The sequence below is a fragment of the Cyprinus carpio genome, chromosome A16, assembly GCF_018340385.1.
Source record: "Cyprinus carpio isolate SPL01 chromosome A16, ASM1834038v1, whole genome shotgun sequence".
NCBI classification, from domain to species: Eukaryota; Metazoa; Chordata; class Actinopteri; order Cypriniformes; family Cyprinidae; genus Cyprinus; species Cyprinus carpio.
Window position 1 is genome coordinate 3,606,704 of NC_056587.1, and position 22,965 is coordinate 3,629,668.

Consider the following 22,965-nt stretch of genomic DNA (forward strand, 5'->3'; position numbering starts at 1 on the left):
GCAGGAGCGGCTGTTCCTCAGAGTGCTCCACCAGTGCCTACAGGTCCCCATTTCCGTTTCCCTCCATCCACTCCTTCAGACTTGCAGGTGTCTGAGGTGCTGCGGTCCCCCAGCAGCGAGGAACTGCGCAGTCCGGGGATGTTCAGCGGCCGCCGCATCGCCCGTGGGTCTGTCTCTGACTGCAGCGATGGAACTTCTGTCAACTCTGAGATCGAAGATGGGAACGGAGGTGTTGCAGAGGAGAGAGTCCCTGAAAGAGTGGCTGAGAGAGGTGGAGGAGGCGGTAGCGGCGGCGGTTTTCGAGGTGCTGTTCACCCTCGTCTGTCTCACGAGGCTATGTTCAGGATGTACGGTGGGCCGGGCGGTCACAGAGGTCATCGAGTGTCAGAGGTTGGCGGACACAGGGTTCATCCCGAGCCTCTCTCGCCATACACCGTCTCGCCTCTGCCTGGTCCAGGCCTGTTGGCGCCACCTCTCTCTCCAGCACTCTCCATGACCCCAGGCTCTCACCTGGCCTACACTCCCTCCCCTTCCCTGTCGCCCATGCCTGGCTCCATCTTCTCCTTCAACCCAGAGGACATGCAGCGCTACCTGCAGGCTCACACCCAGAGCGTCTACAATTACCACCTGAGCCCTCGTGCCTTCTTTCATTACCCAAACATCATCGTTCCTCAGCCTCAGCGGCTCGACAAAGGCATGTCCGGACCCCAGGGCTGTGATCGTGGTCCTGCCGAGAGGCCTTCGGTGCTTAACAGCCATCACTCCAGCCTCCCGCCACCTCACGCTCACCCCATTCACCATCACCTCGGGGAGGAACAGCACCATTCTCCATTCAAGTTCAAGCTCCAGCCTCCCCCATTGGGCCGAAAACAGCGCGACATTCAGGGTCGACAGGCCTCGCTGTCCTCCACATCTACATCTGGTCTGGGTTCCTCGTTGTCATTTGGGAGTGACCTCAGTTCAGCCAGCGGATCAGGACTGGTGTCGAACTCCTCCTCAACTGGCTCGCTAAACAGCGCCGGGTTGCCCAAGATTAAGGTAATCAGGAATTATGATCTATACAATCACATGCACATTTATAATTGAACTGCTAATTAGAGATTTTTGTTTCATGTTCCTTGTTTTTTGTTTGTCAAACTTGGGAAAAATTGGATGGTATGATTTCAGTCGGACTAAAGGCTGGAATGCACCATAATACACTTACTGACTTTGTAAACGGTTACAAAAAAAACCTTCTTGCTAGAAGACACATGACAAATGAAAACAATGTGTTTTAAAACTGGCTCAAAATATCGAACGTGTTTGATGACGTTAGATATTTGACATGAAGGAATCTGAGTATGTGCCCATGATACACTACACAATTTCCTGTGAAATCTGTAAACTCTGACTGTCCAAAATCTGGTTCTGACTTTTGGCAGCTAGCACTGATTCTCCATACTGGGCATAAATCTGGGCAGAAGTCATGAAGTGAATTCCAGCATTAAAATGTTTACGCAAAACTTTTATAGTATATGTAAATGTACTGATGGTTGTTTACATCGACTCCAAATGTTGAATAATCGAAAAATAAGTTCTAAAAATGAAGCAATACATCATGAAAAGTCAGAAATTATATAACTATTTAAAAAATTTCAGAACAACCCATAAAACTCCCCAAAAATCCAATAAAATAACCAAAAAAAAAAATCAAATACATAAAGATAAATCTGATTCAGACTAAAATGGTTTCATAAATTGACACTGTTTTACTTCTGTGATGCTTAATTTTAACAGACCTAAAGTCAGAGTTCCCACAGTCCTAGAAAACCTAAAGATTATTAAGGTTATTTTCTGGCCTGGAAAACTAATAGAAATAAAATTTTATGCAGTCTAATTGTAGTTATGCATAGTTATAAATTATTTATTTGCCTTGAAATTATGATCTGTAGTGCAAGAACAAAATTTTTTCAGTAATCACAAACAACTGGAAAATTAATGGGAATTAGTCCGGAACACCCAACTCTGTTTTGACACTACATGCACTCTTTCTCTCTATAGGTTGAGCCCATATCTGACATTGAATCAGAAGAGGAAGTCGAAGTGACTGACATCAGTGATGAAGAAGCTGATGAAGAGTTTGATGTTTTCCCCTCTCACTACCATAAACACCACCATCACAGTCACCATAATCATTATCCACACAGCCAAAAGCACCAACAGCCCAACGGCACTGACGCCGCTCTCCACCCAGACGAGGACTTGGAGGAAGAGGTGTTCAAAGCCCCCGCCCCTCCACCCTTCTTCATCCCTCCCCCCCCTTCCTCAGGTGATGGTCGCCGTGGTAACTCCATTGTGAAGAGTGAACCCGTGGAGCCTGCGGACATGCAGCTAGCCTCCAGCGGGCTGCCACAAACCAACTCCCAGTGCATCCCACTGAAGCTCCGGTTCAAACGGCGCTGGGATCAGGACCAGCACATGGAAGAGGCGGAGGACAAGAAAGTGAGAGGAGAAGAGAGGGCGGGAGAGAGGAATGGGATGCTGGAGGAGAGTGGGAGTGGAAGTGGGAGCGGAGAGGCAGAGAGCCCACCTCCTCTCGCTCATCACAGAGTTAGCGCAGAGCTCCACCGAGCCACGGCACAGCTGTCACTGGAGAACAAGGAGTGCTGATGCGCATCCACACACTTAGACAACTGCTGATACACAACTCTACAACTGCTGATGGACCCACACTCTCACGTGACTTTTTAGATCAATGACTGCTGATACTGACATCAGTAATACTGACTCATACACTGCACACTTAGACTAACTGACCCTTGCTTAATCGAATCCCGTTCCCCAGGCTACCCTCGTTCCCCCGCCGCCCTCAGCTTCAGACGAGGGGCTCTCCAGCACATGTTCCAGTACATCTCATTGTGACCGTTATGAAGAATGAGTTCACCCACGTGCCCCAGTGACCCTCAGGAGTCAAGAACTTTGACCTTTGGCACTAGAGAATATTTTATATTTTTAGAAGAGAATTTTATTTTGCAAAGTGCCTGTGAGCTGTCCCTCAAAATCCCACAGAGAGAACTAGAGATGGGTGTCAGAAAGACTGGTTTGAGGGACTTGATCTTCTTCTCCAGCAGCCCAGCATTATTTTCCTCAGCAACAGACTGTGATCGGTCTCCATGTGATGTGGTGGGATACAAATGCACAGAAAGTCACAAACAGACTCTGTTCTAAAACCAGCCTGGTCAGAAGTCCGAACCCTCAGGGACAAAATCCCTCAACACACACTCAGACATGACCCCTTTCTTATTCCTTGTATGAAGTGTCTGATTCGAGTTTGATTGTGTGTGTTTCGGAAATCTAGCTGTGTGCAAGTTCTCAGGAAATCTCCCTCCTTTCCTTTTCTATCCAAACCAGCTCACCTTAAAACTCTCGCACTCTCTTCCGTTCTCTTTTTTTCCTCTGGGACCATACCTGAATCACTTTCATTCCGTTAGGGGCGAAATGACTCGGGTGTAACATGAGGTTCAGAGACCATACTCCTAAATCTCTTAAATGGCTAGTCCCTTAGTTGGTTAGTCTTTGAACTGACAGTCTGAAGGTAATACACATTAGGGAGTTTATAACAAGCTTCCCTTGTATAGTCAGTCCTTTAAGTGTGAACCAAACCAGCATCCCACACACAAACACGCACACAAACACACAAGCTTGTACAGTGATACTAGACCATCTGGGGCTCAAAGTTGAACTATTTTGGCGCTTGATGTACCCAAGTGCTGATTCTTTGTCCTGATTAACTGTCCATAGTCCTGCAGCCATATAGAACAGCCGTGGACCTCTATGAGATCTTACTATGGACTGGGGGAGGTGAAATAGCAGTTTCAATCCATAATCCCTAACATTTAAATACTAATTTAAGAATAGAAAGACAGTAGAAGGCATGTGGCCAGAGGTCGCTCTCTTGCGTGCACGTGCACACACACACATACACACACTCTGCCTCTTATGCCTTGTTTTAATAGCATGTCTGACAAGGAAAAACAAAAATCTTAAAAAAGAACAGTATACACTCAATATACCTTTATATAATATGTGTTGCACATACTATAAACGGAAAGCATAGCATTAACAGATATATCAGTTTCGGGGTTTGTAACAGATTTCGTTCTGAGGGGAAGGTTGACTCTTCTCCTCAGGGATAATGTTGCTGTTTGGGTAAGGGAGGAAAATGTTGCTTTTCTTGTCATGTTAATAAAAGGTAGGGTAGAGGAGCAAAAGACTAAATTGTACATAAGACTCTAACAAAGCATGAGAGCTTTGCACCACAGATGATGTGGCACATTCGGTTCTTTAATCAGCACGCACCTATTCAACATCCTGTTCTTACTGCCACAACTGATGTGTGTGTGTGTGTGTGTGTGTGTGTGTTTGAGAGAGGCTGCAGGTCTCTGTATGTCACACCACACCCAAGGCTGTAATTCTTTTGAAATCTTGCATCATGAACCTCATAAACCTGTGTGCACTAAAGCCCTGTGGAAGTTGAGCACAGGACTTGAGACATCAACAGGGTGCCCAGTTGGACACTAGCCATGATATAATGGTTTTACAGTGACAGGAAGGAGTTGTGTCTTGGCTTAAGTGTCTCTAATACCTAAGATTATACATCAAACAAAATTGAACTGGCAACGGGTTACCTCCTCAAAGTTTTGGACTCTTTCTAGCTGCCTTATTCCCACTTTAATCAGATTTGATTATGTTTAAGATCTCCTCTTGTTTTTTTAATCGATTAGTCAAGTCTTTAACAAGGGTGCACTTGTTTTACGCCCGGCATACCTCAAAATTGAAAAAAAAAGAAATTGAGATGAGGTGAGCAGTATTGAGTAGTGCAGTCTTGTAAACTTATGTTTGGGCACAAAGTGTGTGCAGTTTCTCTTTAGGAGGGAAGTTATTTGATTTCTCTTAGGCTGCTCTCATCGGTTATCCCAGGATGCCACTTTTTCAAGTCAAATGATGTTTTGTTTTTCACCCAAACTGCTCTCTGATGTCAATGTTGCTGTTCATCCTAATTATTATTAGTTATTATTATTTTGTTGACATATTCTCCTCATATTGTAGTCATGATAAAATTGTTTTCCCCTACCCCTGCCTTCCCACGAGCAACCTGTCTGTGTTTAGTGTAACATTTAAACTTTTGTAAATTAACGTAAAACTGTAACTTTAATATAGGTGGTTATTGTGGAGAGATATAGGATGGAGGAAGGGCATTCAGGGGAGGATCGGGCTTATGATTTGAACTCAAGTCATGTCATGTAATTGTTATTTTGTAGTGTTACTGATTTCTTGCTCTTGTAAATTTTTTTCATCGGGGGATTGTATGATTTTAAAAGATATATTGTGTATTTTGTGTAAAAGTCTCTATCTCTCTCACTTTCTTTCTCAAAATGTATTTCTGTGGTTCCATAATTCATAATATCAGGTTTTAATACCATGATGTAACATTTTAATTCCTCCTTTATTCATTTTTTTTTGTGTTATTTTTCAGAATTGTAATTAAAATGTAATCAGGGTCAATTAAACTGGTTAAAAGCCATCTTGTTTCTGCAATCTTTTTTTCCCCATCTGTTTTAGTTTTGTAGAAGCTCCTACCTTTTTTATTTTATTGATTTTTTTTTTTTTTGCAATAACTAGCAGGGAGGCCCACATGTCTGTAGATTTACGCTTTGATGCTTTGAAAATTATTATCAAGTCAATAAATAAATAAATATGATTCCAAGCAAAGCGATATGTTTAAGATGACCATTAGCAGTTGAGAAGTTCTTTATTTTATTAAATTCATGATGCGTATCCAGCCTGTTGATATAATATATAACATAGACTCTTTAAGACTGACCTCTGCTGTCTGAAGAGCAGAAGTACAAGCGTTATCAACAATCTAAAATCAGCACTATTGACATCTTTTCGTGTACAAATGATATATCTAAATATGAAAGTATAAGTAATATTATTAAATAAAATATTTATATATTTAGTTTAATTTTAGAGGTACATGAATGTCATGTTAAGCAAGATAAATATTTTGCAAATTCTATTATGATTGTGTTATGATGTGCCACTGCACATATAAAGACCAGTAAACCTTTTTTTCTCTCACTTTATAACATCTGCTTTCTTATTAAGTGTCTGTGAAGGTGAAAGTAGCAAACCAATAGAGACAATATACACAACGATGTAACGTGAATGTTGAACTTGACATTGTCTGATGACATTAATTCACGTTTACTAATAATTATTTTTTTATCCACTACCAATTTAACTTCATCAGTAGGCATCAGGTCTGTCTGCTTGTTCAATTCAATGTTCTTTATGAGAACTGACTGAATAAAACTTCAGTAGACCGGTTGTGGGATTCAGATAAAACCTTTTTCTGCCTCTGGTTCATCTCATCATCCCTGTCATGTTTTGTTTTGTCACATTCTCCGTCTGTCGTCTCGCTTTTTACTTCTTTTATCACTTCAGTAGTTGTCTGCGTTTCAGAGAAGGAGAGGAGGGAATGCAGTTCCCTGTACACAGTGGGAGTGTAGATGTATGACGGCTGATTGACACAGCTTTGCAGAACCAAAAGAAAGGGGTCGTCATTAAGGAGGGGGTCAGGTCAAAGGGCAGGGCTCTGGGGAGAATAAGTGCTAATAAGGGGGTATGACACTTTAAGATACTTGAGTGCTACAAAAAGTGCTTTATTTTAAATTCTCTATTTTCGTCTTGATCAATGAAAAGTGCACACACACACACAAAAAAGGTTCCTTATTCTTACTGTTCTGCATCCGCCTAAGCTGCCACACAGTGGCGCGTGCACGTATGTTTATAGTTTTACAGTTTAGTGTTTACAAAGATATAACCGACAGAGGTCGCTGTACATTGCTTTAACATTTGAGGATGGCGCTTGAGACTACTTGATTCTGTCTACAACAGCGATTATGTAACGACATCTTTGCTTCTCAAAGGAAATTCACAACGAACATCATTCGATGCTGAAGATGTACGCTTCAATGCGTCAGTATGTCTAAATTGTGCTTTTCTGTGCTCGGATGGGCTACGTTTGAAAAAAAAAAGTTTCAAAACGGTAATTGTATTTAAACTAAAATTTAAAGTACACTATTTGTGTGTACTTGCGTGTTTTAAACCGACTGCTTCTATCGTTCTCATCAGTCACTAGTATGTTGTCCTACTACGCATCAAGCACGGGGTTAGGCGAGTACGTCAGGCCACGCCCCTTCCATCCAGCTGGTGGCAACATGCTTGATGACTTCATCGCTGAGTTTGATCATTGGCTCGTCGACGCGGCGAATCTGGCCAATCACACAGCGGAACGATGACGTCACCTCCAGAATCCTGCAAGGGTTTTATGGATGGGGCGGGGCACAGCGGCACACACGTTAGAGACAGCGGATAGCGGCGCAACGATTGGCTCTCGCACACGAGGCGAGGGGCTGTTGCTGAGAGAACAGCGAGGCAGAGTGGAAAAAACTGAGAGCGAGCGCAACTACACTCCATCCCGTATTCACAAGCACAGAAGTGTGAACGTGAAAATGGTTAGTCTGGGACCCTCACAGGGGTGGCTTTATTGTGATTAACCGAATCCGTTTAGTGATTTTACCTTTCTTTTTAATCCTCAGAACTTAACAGATGAATAAATTTGTTTAGTATAGCCAATAGTATTAAAACTTTTAGTTTACAAACATTTCTTGCAGTTCAGGGGATGAAAAAAAAATAGTGAAAAACTATTGATTTTAGGATGAAGTGTTGCGCTGTCGTTTGTGGTAAACACGCACCTTTTTTAGGGAGCGAAGACTCGTATCGCGTTATTGGCCAGCGCTTCTTGAACACTTCCCTAGTGCCCGCCCACTCCCTGTTCCTATGGTTCCCAGCGCTCTCATTGGATACTGTAACTTTTGGAGTGAGCGCCGGTTTTTTATCTAGCTTCATTCCGATTGGCCCAAAGCGCCTGTCAATCAAGTGGAATAAACCACTGAGAACCGCCCCCAAGTTTGTGCTGTCACATCCATAGGCTACTGTATCTGTCAGTGCGCTCTGATTGGCCAAGCGGGCCAGCTGTTAGTGGTTCATTCACCATTTTGTGACTGTAGTGGAAAAGGGATTCATATAGTTTTTAATCCCTGTCTTAGTTGCTGTTGGGAGGGGGTCGAAGATGTTTTACGGAGGACCGATCTAAAGTAAAATTCCCGACAGACAGAAGACGTGGATTGACGCTGCTCACCACTTCAGACGAAAGCACAGAGCCCATCTGCAATTTGCAGCGTAAATCCATCGGTTACCTCCTAAGTATTTCTGCTGTTTTGGTAAGTAGTTTATCACTCAGACGAATCCACCGCTAATATTGGCGACAACCCGTATTTTAGACACGAATGTTGTGTGCAGAAGACAAACGGAGAACAAACAAGCTCACTAAGATATCAAGGAAGGACCTAAGGTTAGAGCACGAAGAAGGAAGGGGGTGGGGATGCAGAGATAAACTTTGTCAAATGTTTTAAAACACAGCGATCAAATCTAGCTTTTGAGTAATTTAATAAGTTATCCCTTTCCGAATTGTTTTGACTGAATGGCACGAGTTTAAGCTACTTGAACAGAGCAGACTGGCACTCGTGCAGCGCGTTACGCACTGTGGCAGGATCACGCTCGAGGAAGGAATGCACTACCTACAGTACTAGCGAGTAATAACGTCACGGCGCCGAGCTAAACAAACAAATTAATACTTTATTCGGTGACCAGCACTATTACTCGGACTTACTACACGCGCTGTCATCAGCTCTCTGCTATAGGACGGCTCACAAAGGTGGATCATTTGCAACTTTTGCTGAACGTACGTCCTTATTGACATGAACAACCTTTGCGTAGTGTTTTTGCGCGTCAGTGCGAGTGTGTTTGAACACGTTTTAAAGCGTTCTTTTACTCTCACAAGGCCTTTCTTTGTCTGATTTAGCTGTTGCGAGTCCTTGGCATAGTACTACTCCCGTGACATTGCGAAGCGCTGCGAGTACTACTACTACAGCGGCGGCTTTCGGGCGCATTCTGACGGTACGCTTTTTATTATTGTGCATTATTTCAGCGGCTCCCATCATAGTCCGATACATGTCGGAATACGTCCTTATAGAAGTATAAAAAAGCCTTTCAACCGAGCAGCAGGTTTATAATCAGTTTATATTGTAATTACTATTTTAAAAGTATCGTTCAGTACTAACGGGCCTCCTTGAATATAGCCGTGTTTTTCATGTTCCACACTCTTGAGATTTTGTCATCTTTAGAGATGCACGTAAATATGATGCACTCTGCTGTTAAAGAGTGTCTCCATAATGATGGCTCAGTTTGTCTGCATTAACATCTGTCAAATCATTTTTCATCAGGTCATGTGTGCCACTTTGCATGCTTTTAGTAATGTTAGGTGTTTGCCACTGAGCACCTTTTGCTCCTTTGGGTCATGTTGGATAAATGAGTGATATTCTCCCACATCTGACTGATGATGGTGGAGTGTTGATAGGATGTTGTTTTGGGCAGCCTTTCGTCTACGTCACTCACTACATGTACTGCTTCAGCATCCATACAGCTCGTCTGGAATGCGCTTTATAAGTAATGGTAATGTTTAGCTACTGATTTCCAAGCGTTTGAACTCTTTTGCAGGGGATTTTTTTAATGGTAAACTGCACGACTGCAAATTTGCAAATTTTTCAAAGAGCATGGCATGTGTCCCTGATGCCCTTTGTTGTGTGCTCATCTCATCTCATGTTTTTGCTGTTTCATGTGTGAGACTGTAACACCCCCTTGGTGACCCACTTTAAAGTCCAAATAAAGCAGGTAATACAGTTGGAAATGGTCGGCCTTGGTGAGGAAGGAAGTCATAACACCCATGCATGCTCCTGAGCTGCACGGCACTGCACTGCTGCAGCCCTGCACCCTTCTGTATGCCCCAGAATGCACATTTGCAGAACAATCTGTGAATGAGCACAAAATCAGTATTGATACGCAATGTGTTGTATGGAGTGGGCAGATCGTTGACTTGAAAATCGCACATATTGTGGTGTATGACACAGCTGTGGGTTGTTTTTGTTGTTTTGTTTATTTGGTAATTTTTTTGCATGTTTATTTTGCTTCGTAACTCTGCAGTGGAGCGATGCACAGTAAGTCTTATTCTCCAATTAAATCCGAGTAGTGTGAAAGGCTGGCATACTGGCATCACAACTGCGTGTGAATCCGTGTCCCCCTTTTCTGTTACCCTGTCACACATCAGTCTGAATATATAAGATAGGGGCTTTATTGACCCCTAAAGGCAAACAGTGTATAGATGTATGGATGTGTTTTAGTTTGTGCAAAGTCTTTGTAACAAACAATTGCTCCATTGACAACTGGTTCACGGTCAGCAGTGTGTGTGTGTATGTGTGATCTTGCGTGTTTGTGCTTGGCATTGGTGTGTGACGCACATATTCTAGGCATTATATATATATTTTTTAAATAGATCATTGTGTAATATTGCTATTAATCACGGTGGCTTAACATTCAGTATTAAATTTATAATATCACCTTTTAATCTGGGTGAACTGAATGTTCTGGCTCATTTGATTCACCTTAATAAATGTAGCTATAGCCTGTGTGCATAGTGACTATAAGTGAAAAGGAAAAACATATGGATTTGTGAGCCTTATAAACAGGACATTTTTATTAATAATTCTGAAATAAATCATTTGACCTTTTAGGATCAAGGTAGTTGTTCAGTGACAGCTGAAGGTATCTTGTCAATATATCAATTAAGTCAAGTGTGTTTCTATAGTTTTGAAGTGGATTAAGGTTGTAATGAACAGCAGTTGCTGGCCTGAGGACGAGGATGGCAGGTTTTACATCGATGTTCACATAGACTCGTATAGCAACAGCAAAGGTTCAGCTGAAAACACTCCACTCAGAGTGTGTGCTTGGATTGGACTTCTGTCATATGGCTGACGTCAGAGTTTTTCTTGCTTTAGTTAGACCTTTAATACAGGTATCATACTAATATCCAAAATGCTGAGGCTTTCGTTCGACCAGCTGTAGTCACACACATAGGAGTCCGAGCTGTCACAGTCACGGGAAGTGGTCCTAGGATTAGCTGTAAGTGCATGCGTGCGTGTAGTTTTGCACGTCTGTCAAATATCTGAATGTTTTATATAGTTTATGGTTTCTAATGTAATTATTTTCCAAATATGTTAATCTTATAATTTACATGTAGATGCATATCTCAGATTGCTGTGGTTTCATGTTTTTTTTTTCTGTTGTGTTTCCTGTATTATTAAGTCTAGAATTCTATAACATATTTGAAGTAATCATTTTTTGGGTACTTAATAACTACTGTTCCACTAGTCTTTATGTTTAGATATAGATATACATATATATAGATATGAACTTATTACTATTAAGTTATACTATTATTATTATTTTTTGAAGGCTGAATGATATCAAAGCAATAAAATAGATTACAACAGTTACACTAACATTTACACTAACTTGTGGTATTACAGCTAGTTCTAGCATCACTCACAGCTCGGCAAGTTGTCCAGCATGTTGATTTAATCAAGTTAATGCAGATTTGAAAAGCAAAATTCTTCCATATGAAATACCAAAGGAGCCCTGAGATGATATTCTCAATTTCCTGGTAATAATCAGTGGTTCAAATCCATGAGAAGTAAAGCTTCAGCTAAATAGTGGTTTTGTGGATTGTTCAAGTAAAAGGGTCACATGTTTTCTGGAGTAGGTTGTGCAGTTTGACATCATCCCCACAGTGTTTTCAGTTTCCTGAGCAGGAATTTCTAGAAGCTGCAGGGATCTTTGAATTTATGCAAACGTAGCAACACTTTTTAACAACATGCTTAAGCTTCACGGCTGAGAAGATTATATATGATCATGGTATATTTCAAATTGCTGTGATAAATTTTCAGATCATGGCATAATTCGTTGAATTCTGTCAGCCATAAACAAGAAGTTGAAAAATCATTTGCAGTACTAAATTAAATACAAACTTAAGAGTCATGTTGGCTCTACATCAGTTAAGAAACAACTACGCTTATCATATATTAATAGACTAAGGACAAGGAAGACACAACATGTTCAGGATTTATTGCGTAAAAGATTATGATGCACTTATAATCATATTATAGCTTTATTGCTTAGGATATTGCAGTTATGCTTTCACTTTTTAGATCAATATTTATTAACATGGATGTAATGCATCCCCTCACTTATTTACAGACTTTATTGTGTGTTTGCTTTGTTCTTTTTCCTATTTCATTAAATTTAATTGGTATGCTGGGTGACTAACTGAATATAAACCTCTGGAATAATGTTAGCAAATTCCACAACCGTGTGATACACAACCAACTGTAGCTCAGATTTACACCATGATTTGTATGTTATATAATTTATTGTGAAAATTGTTTTTTTGTGAATTTACTGAAATGTGCCGTAAAGCAGTATATTGAGGTGAAATTGCCAGTGAGCACAGCAAAATATGTGGCATCTTCTTCTTTTTGAAGATTGATCATGTAGTATGAGTCATAGGTTCTTTACGACATAGGCATAATTACTTTATTTTAAATGTTCTTTGTGTGTGGATCAGGTCTGGCCCTTGGGTATTTTTTTGCCATTATTTATTTAAAATGCTATCTTTTCTGACCTCCCTGCCAAAAAAGACACTCACACTTTCTTTATGGTTTTAACATTGCCAAGACTTTCTGTCTCCCCATCAGAGGGAATACAAAGGAAAAACATGATATTAAATTACCAACTTGTGCTGAGGTCAGAAAAAAGATAGAAGTGGAATTTACTCTGAATTTTGGCCTGATTGTTTGACTGTTGGTACTATTCTGACTCATGTATTTTGTTTTGATACATGCATCTAAGTCATTAAAACTGTTTTGCAGTTACTAAAATAACATGAGGTAACCAATTCAGAAACCTTCTCACAAACATATCTTCTGAAATTTCAGAGACAGGTTGCTTATAATGTGACGTAAAGATACTGAATTTTGAGTTAAGCCTAATAACATTGTTTTCTGTATAATATTCCATGTAGTAACCAGGAAGGAAATCTCTCTCCGTTGCAAATAAACAGTTTAAGGTCAGTAGAAACGCTGGGTGGGGTGTCTCTTGGAATGACTCAAAGAATTCCCCACTTCTCCTTTTAAAGCCTGCATCTCTCACAGGAAAATCCTGTGCGCGTGTTGTTTGTGTGGGAGTGTCTGTTTGCACATTTTTTGCAAGTGGGTGAGTGTGGAATAGTAGAGAGAGTGAGAAATTGAGTGTGGAGGAGTGTGATTTCACACACGTGTTTGTGTGGACTAATGAATAAGGACAGGCTGGTAAAGGGGGACTGGCTTGAAATGTATTTTATGAGTAGAGGAGTGAATGTTTGAATTTTTTCCTGGTGAAATCTCATTCTCAGCCTGATTTTCCTCATGTTTGTGTATTGCAGCATGACAGCAGATGCTAAATATGTCTGTTTTGTGTGTATTATGTAATGTGGGTATGGGAAAAGAAGGACACAGGGGCGCCCACAGAATCCCAGTCTGTGATATGCACTTGGGTGCTATGGATCCCCCTCACATAATTCTGATGTACGCAGATTTCTTATTGTGAGATATACGTATAATCACACAAAAATCACAATCACGAGACACAGTGAATTATGCGCACATTGATTGTTGATTTGGCATATCTTTACATTATAAGACATACACTACAGTGTGCACTTCTGACCAATAATTTATCATTATCGTTGTTTAGACTGTGAAAGTATACAGATCTACTGACATCATATTGACACTTTTTTTATTATTTGAAGGCACTTAAAAACAGGCATATATGCAAAATTTGTTTATCTATCGGCATGGCAGCCATCATTAGTAAGAGTAGCCACTGTCTTGCCTAATGCAGCAAAATCCAGGGCTTAAATCTGCCATCATGTGCTGTCAAATCCAGTTATACTAATTTTGGAATAAAATTCAGGTATTTTTAATGGTGGATTTATTTTCATCTAGGTTTTTTGTTTTGAGGGTCAAAAAACTAAACATAAATGAGTGACAAGTAAGGACACATAACTTTTACATTTACTCATGATTTATTGACTATTCATTTAAAATGTCATACAGGACATTTAACAGTGTTGTGATTTTAAGTTTTTTTTTTTTACTTAAGTTTGTGTGTTAGCTAAAACATGTCACTCTGATAGACTGGATCAGGGGTGACGAACATCGGTCCTGGAGAGCCGCAGCCCTGCAGAGTTTTGCTTCAGCCCTAATCAAACACACCTGAACAAGCTTGACACGGTATGAATGGTTACTAGGAAGCTACAGGCAGGTGAGTTTTAAATAGGGTTGGAGCTGAACTCTGCAGGGCTAGGGCTCTCCAGGACCGGAGTTCGCCACCCCTGATCTAGATGTTCTTCTGGGCCCTTGTGATTTTCTCCCTGACAGTCACATTTATACTACTTATGTACCACATACCACCTTCTCCTGTAATGATGGAAAATGGATGAATCTTTTTTAAATGTTAAAATAATAATAATGATATTAAAAATATATATATAAAAAAATCCAAATAAAAGAACAAATATTTTGCCTTCAGTGGAATGCTATAACCTTAACTTTTAAAAATGCTATGACACTAACCTTTAACACAAAATAAAATGTTACTTTTTAAAGGTTTTCATATAATATGGAAACTTACAGCACAGGTTCGAGTCTGGGGAAAAAAGCTAAATATCTAGAAAAATATATTTTCTGCACACCATTTTACTTTTAGTGTGTATTTCAAGCATTGTGATTATTTTGTTTTAAAAATCAAAGCAGTTTAACTGTACATGAATACATTTTGATCATCCAGCCTTGTTTTCAGAAAAGTACTTGGTGTACTGGAGAAGGTTTCCTCGTTGTAAATATTCTTTTTTTAAATTTGTTGTTGCATGTGAAACTTGCTTGTTATTCATAAGCACACTCATGGTCTGCTGTTTTGCGGTAGCCTTTTTGCTCTGTATTTGAATAACGTTGATATCTAATCATCTGCCTAAATACAAGTTTTTTTTGTTGTTGTTGTTGTTTTTTGTACACAGGACTACTGTTACTGTTTGGATACATTCATACACATGGCACAGTATCTTCCCAGTTACTCTATATTGACAACAAGGAAATGTCTATTTATCTGTTTCTCATCACTTTTTTTCTTCTTGTTCCAGGGTGTTGTGAGGAAAAGAAAAAGAGACCTCAAAAGATTTAATTAAACAAGAGAAAAGAAGGGAAAAAAGGTGAGAAAGACATAGTTGCCAAACTAAAAAAGATGAGGCCACCAAAGAAACAGAGAAGACGCTCTCCTTTATCGACAAGAGCAAAAGGAGCAAGAAAACGAGTGGGCAAGCTTGAAGAACATTCACAGACAACACCGCCTGGACCTTCACACCAGAAATACACTCCATCCAAAGAAGATAGCTCTCAGGACAATCATATCAAGAGTAGCAACTTCCTAAACAGTGAGGGGTTAAAAGAGCAAATAACAGAAAGGACAATGGAAACATCAAAATCTGAAGGGAATGCTTTAATATTGAATAAGGCAAAAAGCCCCAGGAATGTTAATACTAACAGTTTAACAGATAATACAGACTCAATCAAGATAGCCAGCAACGCACATGAAAATTCACATAGTAATAGCACAGACATCTGTAACACAAACACACAAAACTTTACTAGCACAAACAGTAAAGGTAGCAACCAACATGCAAACAGCTCTGCTAGCAATACACAAAACACAAATACTACAGCCAATAGTTTAAATAAAAATAACTCTTTGAGTGCCAACCACACTTCCACCACACCATCCAGTCGAAAAACAGCCACCTTCAAAGCTAGGGTGCCCAAGAAGAAATACATGTATGAACATCAAGCTTCCAGTACTTTTCCTATCAGTACGACCCCTGTAGCTCAACTCAATATTCATAGCAACCATCTAAGTTCTCCACACAACTCCATTTCTCAGAGAACTACTCCTGTGGTCAGAAATGAGTTAGTTATAGCAGATATTTCTGATTTGGACAATAGTGGGAATAACAGGAGAGAAATCGGGAAAATAGCAAGCACAGAAACTCCAAAAGGAGATAGAATTAAGGGTGATATGTTAAAAAGTGAGGTGCCTTCCGAAGGAGAAAGGGTGGTCCAAATGGTGGAAGTAGATGGATATGGGGAGCAAGCTCCAAATTCTGTTCGCTCATCATCCACAGACACAGCCAGTGAACACTCTGTAGATCTGGAGGTAGTTGAGCCCTCTTGTGTGCAGCTAAATTCAGGGAACCACGTAAGAGCGCCAAGAAGATTCAACCTCTCCAACAGTTCAACCCTGTCTGTCTTCTTGTCCCCCAATCACATACAATCTGAGCAGGTAGGGTCTGCAACAATAGCAGAAGCACTAGCTAAAGGACTAAAAAACCAAAGGGTGCTAGCACGTAGACGACCAAGAACTAATTTAAAGGAAGATGAGAAGCTGATCAAGGAATATGTTTTTTTCTGTGGTGTGGTACGTGGGTCCAGTAGAGAGCAACTGAATGTAGAGTTGCAGATTAATGGGGAGGGGACACTGCTCTCATATCCATTTCATACATTAGTAAGTCGCCCACACCAACCCATTGACCTAATTTTAGACGCCCCACCCCCAGGAAGTGAACTTGTGGAGGTTGGGACGCGTGTTTGTGTGCCTTATGGAGGAGATAAAGGTAGAGAGTGGTACAGAGAAGGTGTGGTTGCTCAGGTAGACTCTCATTTAGCTTGCCCCTATATGGTGCTTTTGCAGGATGAATTGGAGCAGGAGAAAGAAAGGTGCAGCAATGAGGAGATGCAACAGACATCAAGTACAAAGAATGTATGGGTTACCCGCCAGAACTTGCGCCTCCTTGTTCCGCCATGGGATGGGGTTATGAGAGAGAAAGAACAGGAGGAGAGAGAGCACAGGGAGGAGATAGAAGTGGAGAGAGAGCTTTGTCAGTTAAGTGAGGGAATGGATTTGGTAAGTGCAGGCCCTCCCAGGGAGAACTGCAGATTCCCTTCTCCAGACACAGGGGTTCATCACTATGGAAGCACACATCTTTCATCTTCCACTTCACCAGCAGTTGTTATGGTAGCAAACAGTATGTTTAGTTTAGCAACTAGGAGGGAGGATGATGGAACTGGGAATAGGGAAAGAGTTAGAGAAAGAGAACACGAGCGAAAGCAACTGCAGACTCCAGAGGTAGACATGGAGGTTTTGCGCCTGAACATGGCACCACTCAGAGATGGTGGAGGGCCCGTAGTCTCAGGGGGACCAAAAGCAAGTGTGCCTAATCAGCACAGACAAATTCTTTCCAAACCTCCTGGGTATCCAAGTCCCATTACAGTCGTGCGAGGCATCGCCGGGACTTCTTTAGGAAGTCCACAGCCCACCCCTTCACCTGCAGTTTTAGGGTCTGATGGGGGGACCTCTCACCCTATACCACCCTCTGTGCCTCCTTCCCCCAGTTCCAGGGGTTCTCTGACACCTCTAGAAAAGACTCCTACACCTTCACAGACCTCCACCCCAATTCCAGGGAGTTCTGCTTCTTCTTCGGCTTCTTCCTCAAGATCAAGGACACCATTGTCAGCTGCCCAACAGAAATACAAGAAAGGTGATGTGGTTTGTACCCCTAATGGAATCCGTAAGAAGTTCAATGGGAAGCAGTGGCGCCGCTTGTGCTCACGAGAAGGCTGCATGAAAGAGTCCCAGCGTCGTGGCTACTGTTCTCGTCACCTCTCCATGCGCACCAAAGAAATGGAGGGAGCAGTGGGAGAGAGAGGGAGTGGAGGAGGTGGAGAGAGTAGCTCAGGGACTGTGACCCCTTCAGATCTGCGGGGTCGTGCTAGCAGTGAATTTGATTGGGATGAGACTTCTCGCGACAGTAGTGAGACAAGCAGCCGAGGTACTGACTCTCGTCCACGTCTTGGCTTGCCATTACTACTTCCTCAAGATTTCTCTCGTTTTGACTTTGATGAATGTGAAGCTGCAACTATGCTGGTATCCCTGGGCTCAAGGTCTGTAACACCCTCATTCTCACCAATTTCAAATCAGTCCCCATTCTCACCTACACCTTCTCCATCAGCTTCGCCACTTTTTGGCTTTCACCCTGCAAATTTCAGTCCTGTTACTGCCTCCCCAGTTTTGCCTCCTCGTCGCCACAAACACCCCAGTGGTACCAACAGTGGTGTCACAAAACATGGAACAGGAAGCACAGGGAGGGAGAAAGACAGACACTTGTCTGATGTTGTGCCATCCTTCCACACTAATCTAACCTTCACTGTACCTATGAGCCCAGGCAAACGCAGGACGGATGCCCCACCTCCTCCAGCTCCTCTGTCGCAGGAATATGGCAAACCTGATCAGGAACAAAGCTGTCGGGACCCTTCTCTTGTAACAAATCTCTGCATTATCTCTACTCAGACCACTACTGTCACACACCCCCAAAGACTGACTTCAACTACTGTCTCTTCCCTACCCACTTCTCCCCTATGCTTAGAATCAGGTTCACAATGTACAGTCTCCCAGCAGCCTTTGAGAGACTCTCCAGTAATAGTGAGAAATCCTGAGGTTCCTTTAATAAAGTTTACAGAACTGCCACTGACTAGAGTTGCAGAGGTGGACAGGACCAGTTCCACAGAAAACAGCCAAACTGGTGTACTTTCAGAGACAGGACTACATGTTCCTATTCCAATTAATGCTGCTTCCACTAATGGATCTGTCTTACTGCAGAATCCCACCTCAACTCTTGTTCTAGTGTCTACTACCTCTTCCATTCCAAACCCAACCCCTGCAGGTCTACCTACACAATCCAGCGCCACCTTAGCCTGCATATCAGTGCCTAGCCCTAGCCCAGGGCCTGGTCTCATTGGAGGGGGACAAGATAAGGGTGGTCAAGTGACATTGCAGCAGCCTGTCCCTTGTCACCCTGCTCCTACTGCCCTGCTGCCGCTCATACTTCCCACGGAGTCCTTGCATCCTGTGCCATGCAAAGAAATCATCATGGGGCGACCTGGGACTGGTAAGAGAACTCTGTATTTACATTTAATGCTGACACCAATGTTTAAGTTGTGATTCCCTGGACAGTTGTTATTTTACTTAAATTACATTACATTACATTTAGCAGACACTTTTATCCAAAGTGACTTACAGTACATTCAGGCTTACATTTTTTACCTAACATGTGTTCTCTGGGAATTGAACCCACAACCTTTTGCGTTGCTAACGCAATGCTTTACCACTGAGCCACAGGAACACTATTACAAAAGTGAATTACAAATTACAAAAGAGAAGATCCCATGTTAGACTAATTCAATGAAAATTTTAAAATAGAAACAATTTAGAGAATAAGCATGCCCATAATTTGTCAATTTTGTCTATGCACGCAATATGTCAAAACAGATTTGATATCATTTTTAAAATGTGTTTTGGAAGACTGTACCACAGATATCATATTTGGATCATTAAATTAATGTAGAAAAGTTATTTGTTTAAACTAAAATTTTTCAGTAGCAAAGTGGCATTACTCTTCTTGAAGTTATGTAACTGTTAAGTAACAAAACTATTCTACTGATTAAGTATTTTATTGAAGTGAAATAAAGGGAGAGTTAACTTAAAAATTTAAATTCTTTCATCATTTGCTCAGCCTCATGTTGTTGCAAACCTGTACGACTTTCCATCTTCTGTGGAACATAAAGAAATACATTTTTTTAGAAATGTCTCATTGTTTTTAGAATAACCTGTTTTGTGTTCCTCAGAAGAAAGAAATTCATAAGCCCCTGATCATTGATCCCTTAAAATTGCCAGAGTGCCTTCTGTGTTAACGCAAACAGATCCTGGCAACGATCCCGGGATAGGGACTTAGTAACATTGCCGGGATCAGTCCTGGAACGAGCCCTGTGTGAACAAAAGCCAGGACCAATGCCTTAAAGGGTGTGTCGTAGTGATGACACACGTAATCGTGCCACTATTTTACCGGGTGTTTTGAAGGCAGATCAGCGTTCACAACGAAAAATATGTGCAAACTGGAAGGAAGCAGAGATCAGGGAGCTCCTCACTATCCACACTGAAGTAGAGATCGTTCGCAAGCTTAATAAAATGGTACGCATGACATTACATGTCATATCCTAATGTCCCATGTCTTTATGCGATCTTTACGGGATGTGTATGAATGCACGCACAGATTCCGGAAAGTCACTGGCAGTGTGAATGAACCAAAGTCAAACCATCCCGGGACAAATCACAGTGCGCATTTTCCATGTATTTTCCAGAATCTCTGCGTGAAAGAACCTATACAGATTTGGAATGATAAGTAAAATCCAGTAATCTGGAGGTCCAGTAAAATCATTTTTAATTTTGGGTGAACTATCCCTTTAAGCTATTGAAAATATTATAGTTATTGCAAACCAAAACCAAGTATTCATCAATACTGTGATATAAGATTAATGTAATGTTATGTGTGACAAAAATATTACTTTGAGCACTGAAAACACATTGACAATCTATAATTCTGACATTCTAAAACATTGTAAAACATTCATTCTCATTCCATTCAGTTTAAAACATGGCTGTCTGGAATATTTTTAGATTTAAGTGGTTACTGATTACATTTTGCTAAATGTTTTGGATGATGACCAAACTTTGTGATTGTTCGTTGTCCCAGGCAACCGATTTCCTACATAACTGTGCTAGTTTCTTGTTTCGCTCTGCAAACTCTTCCTTATACATAAAAATAATTTCATCTTATTTTTATTTATTTATTTATTGTTTGTGATGACTGGCTGACTGTACTTTATTCCTTACACAATATATTTATATATTTTCATTAGTGTTGTAATATTGATGTTTCATTGGTTCATGTTTAAAAACTGAGGTTCAACAAAAAAGCATGTTTTTTATTTTTATTTTTTCCATTTCTAATTAGAGATGGATTGGAAATTAGTTTGAGAGAGCCCTGTCGTGACAAAACAGTATCTAGTTGTCCTGGCACAGTTTTCTCCTTTTTCTGAATTACACATGTAATCAAAATAATTTTCTTTGTGATAATTATATTTCAAAACTCTAAAAATTACAGTTAACATTTATTTAGTTTTATTATGATTTTTATTTAAACATGATAAATGATAAATATGGTTGAAATATTGTTAAAAAAGATGGTCCTACTTCAGTTTTTCAGAAATGTTCACATTATTTTATAGTATTTTTCACCAACCACATTTTAACACGATGATCAGTTTCTGCTGATGAAAGACATGCTCTTCCCATCACCATTCCTCACATGGTGTCATTTTAATTTTAGGCGATGTTAGATTTGCACCACATATATGGCTTCAAAAGCTGGCTTAATAGCTCTGTCTTGGTCTCATTTCACCACAAAATCTTTTCACACATAGCACTGGGTATATGTATATTTATATATATATATATATATATATATATATATATATATATATATATATATATATATATAACTTTTACATACAGACCAGTGTTATGCTGAGATGCTAAGATTTTAATCTCTTAGCTCCAGAATTAGCTATTAGTAATTGTTGGCCTCTCTGTGGCTTTTCTCAGAAGTGTTCTTGTGTGTGCTAAGACAGTTTTTGGATAGTTTGATGTAACTTCCTGATAATTTAACCAACAGTACCCGTTAGGAAATTAGGACACTTGTATTTACCCTTTCCCTAAATTATGCATTTGTTTAATTTTAGCTCTGACTTGTGCTCTTTAGTCTTTATTTTCACAGCTGTATTTCATATTCTTAAATCACATGATCTGTTTTTTTGTTTGTTATGTTCAGAAAATATAAATGTAAAGTTATTTCAGTGATTCACATGTATGGACCAGGGCAGTTTTGATCTTATTAGGGCTAGTGTTTTTATGAACACATATGCAAAACAAAGACTAAATTATTGTCACGATTGAGTTGCATAACTATACACACACAAGATGAAGAGTCACAGTCTTTAATAATCCACACAGTAAATTCCAACAATCCAGATACAGAGCAATAGTCCAAACACAACCTTCACATGGACGACAAAAGACAACTGAACCAACACAGAACTGAACTAAATACACATGATAATGAGACACACCTGAACATAATCAAATGAATAACCATGACAACCAACTCAAAGGGAAACGGAAAACTAAAGCATACTGTGACATTTATATTTTAAATTTAATGGCACATCAAAAGTACAGTTTCTCAGTGCTTGTAAATTGTAAATCACAGAGTTGATATATGGAGAATTACATTTCTTAATATTTCAGTAAATTTACAGTTGAATAAAATAAAAAGTTATGCTGTGAAAATATTGTATATCTAGATTAATATAGCTAATAATTACCTCTTAAAATTTAGCTCAAATCTAAGGTGTCTGTTTACTTTCAGAAATGAATGCTTTGGCATTAAAAGCAGTGGCATTCCTTTGGGTCACAGATTTTGCAGTGTGGTTGTAATCATCAGCTGCTGTAATAGTGGGTTCGATCAGATGTTGTGCTGATTGTAGCACTTGCAGTGATGATTTTAGCACAATATTCAAAACATGGACATTACATGTTCCAATGAAAAAGTGAAAGTGAAGCAAAGTGACAAAAGACTGGATTGAAAGAGCCAAAGACTGAACTGATGCATTTTGAATTAGTTACATATGTTTAGATGCGTGTGGTAAGGAATGAGAGAATGTCATTCATACAGACATAACAGTTGATTTAGGGGGACGTTTAGTGTGTGTAATAAAAAAAGTCTTCATAGTGTATTTTTGCATATATGTTTTATGTGTTTGTGATTTAGCTGTGATGAAGAATGTGCATGGTGTGATAGAGGGAATGGTGGGAGTGTGTGTTGTGAAATGACAAGAGGGCCTTTGTAAAAATTCAGGCCTGATC

General features: G+C 40.3%; 2 protein-coding genes across 2 annotated transcripts in view; both read left to right on the forward strand.

Annotated features, from left to right (window-relative positions):
* The window catches only part of LOC109104688 (ETS domain-containing transcription factor ERF-like), a 42,810-nt gene extending 37,247 nt beyond the window's left edge, over positions 1-5,563 (forward strand). The window contains exons 4-5 of the mRNA XM_042772078.1: positions 5-1,038; positions 2,041-5,563. Of these exons, the coding sequence (XP_042628012.1) occupies positions 5-1,038; positions 2,041-2,649 (1,643 nt within the window). The 3' untranslated portion in view covers positions 2,650-5,563. The remainder of the gene's footprint in view (positions 1-4; positions 1,039-2,040) is intronic.
* A 2,525-nt stretch (positions 5,564-8,088) lies between these two features.
* Positions 8,089-22,965, forward strand: part of LOC109104681 (protein capicua homolog) — a 39,152-nt gene continuing 24,275 nt past the window's right edge. Inside the window, exons 1-2 of the mRNA XM_042772080.1 lie at positions 8,089-8,330; positions 15,239-19,093. Of these exons, the coding sequence (XP_042628014.1) occupies positions 15,340-19,093 (3,754 nt within the window). The 5' untranslated portion in view covers positions 8,089-8,330; positions 15,239-15,339. The remainder of the gene's footprint in view (positions 8,331-15,238; positions 19,094-22,965) is intronic.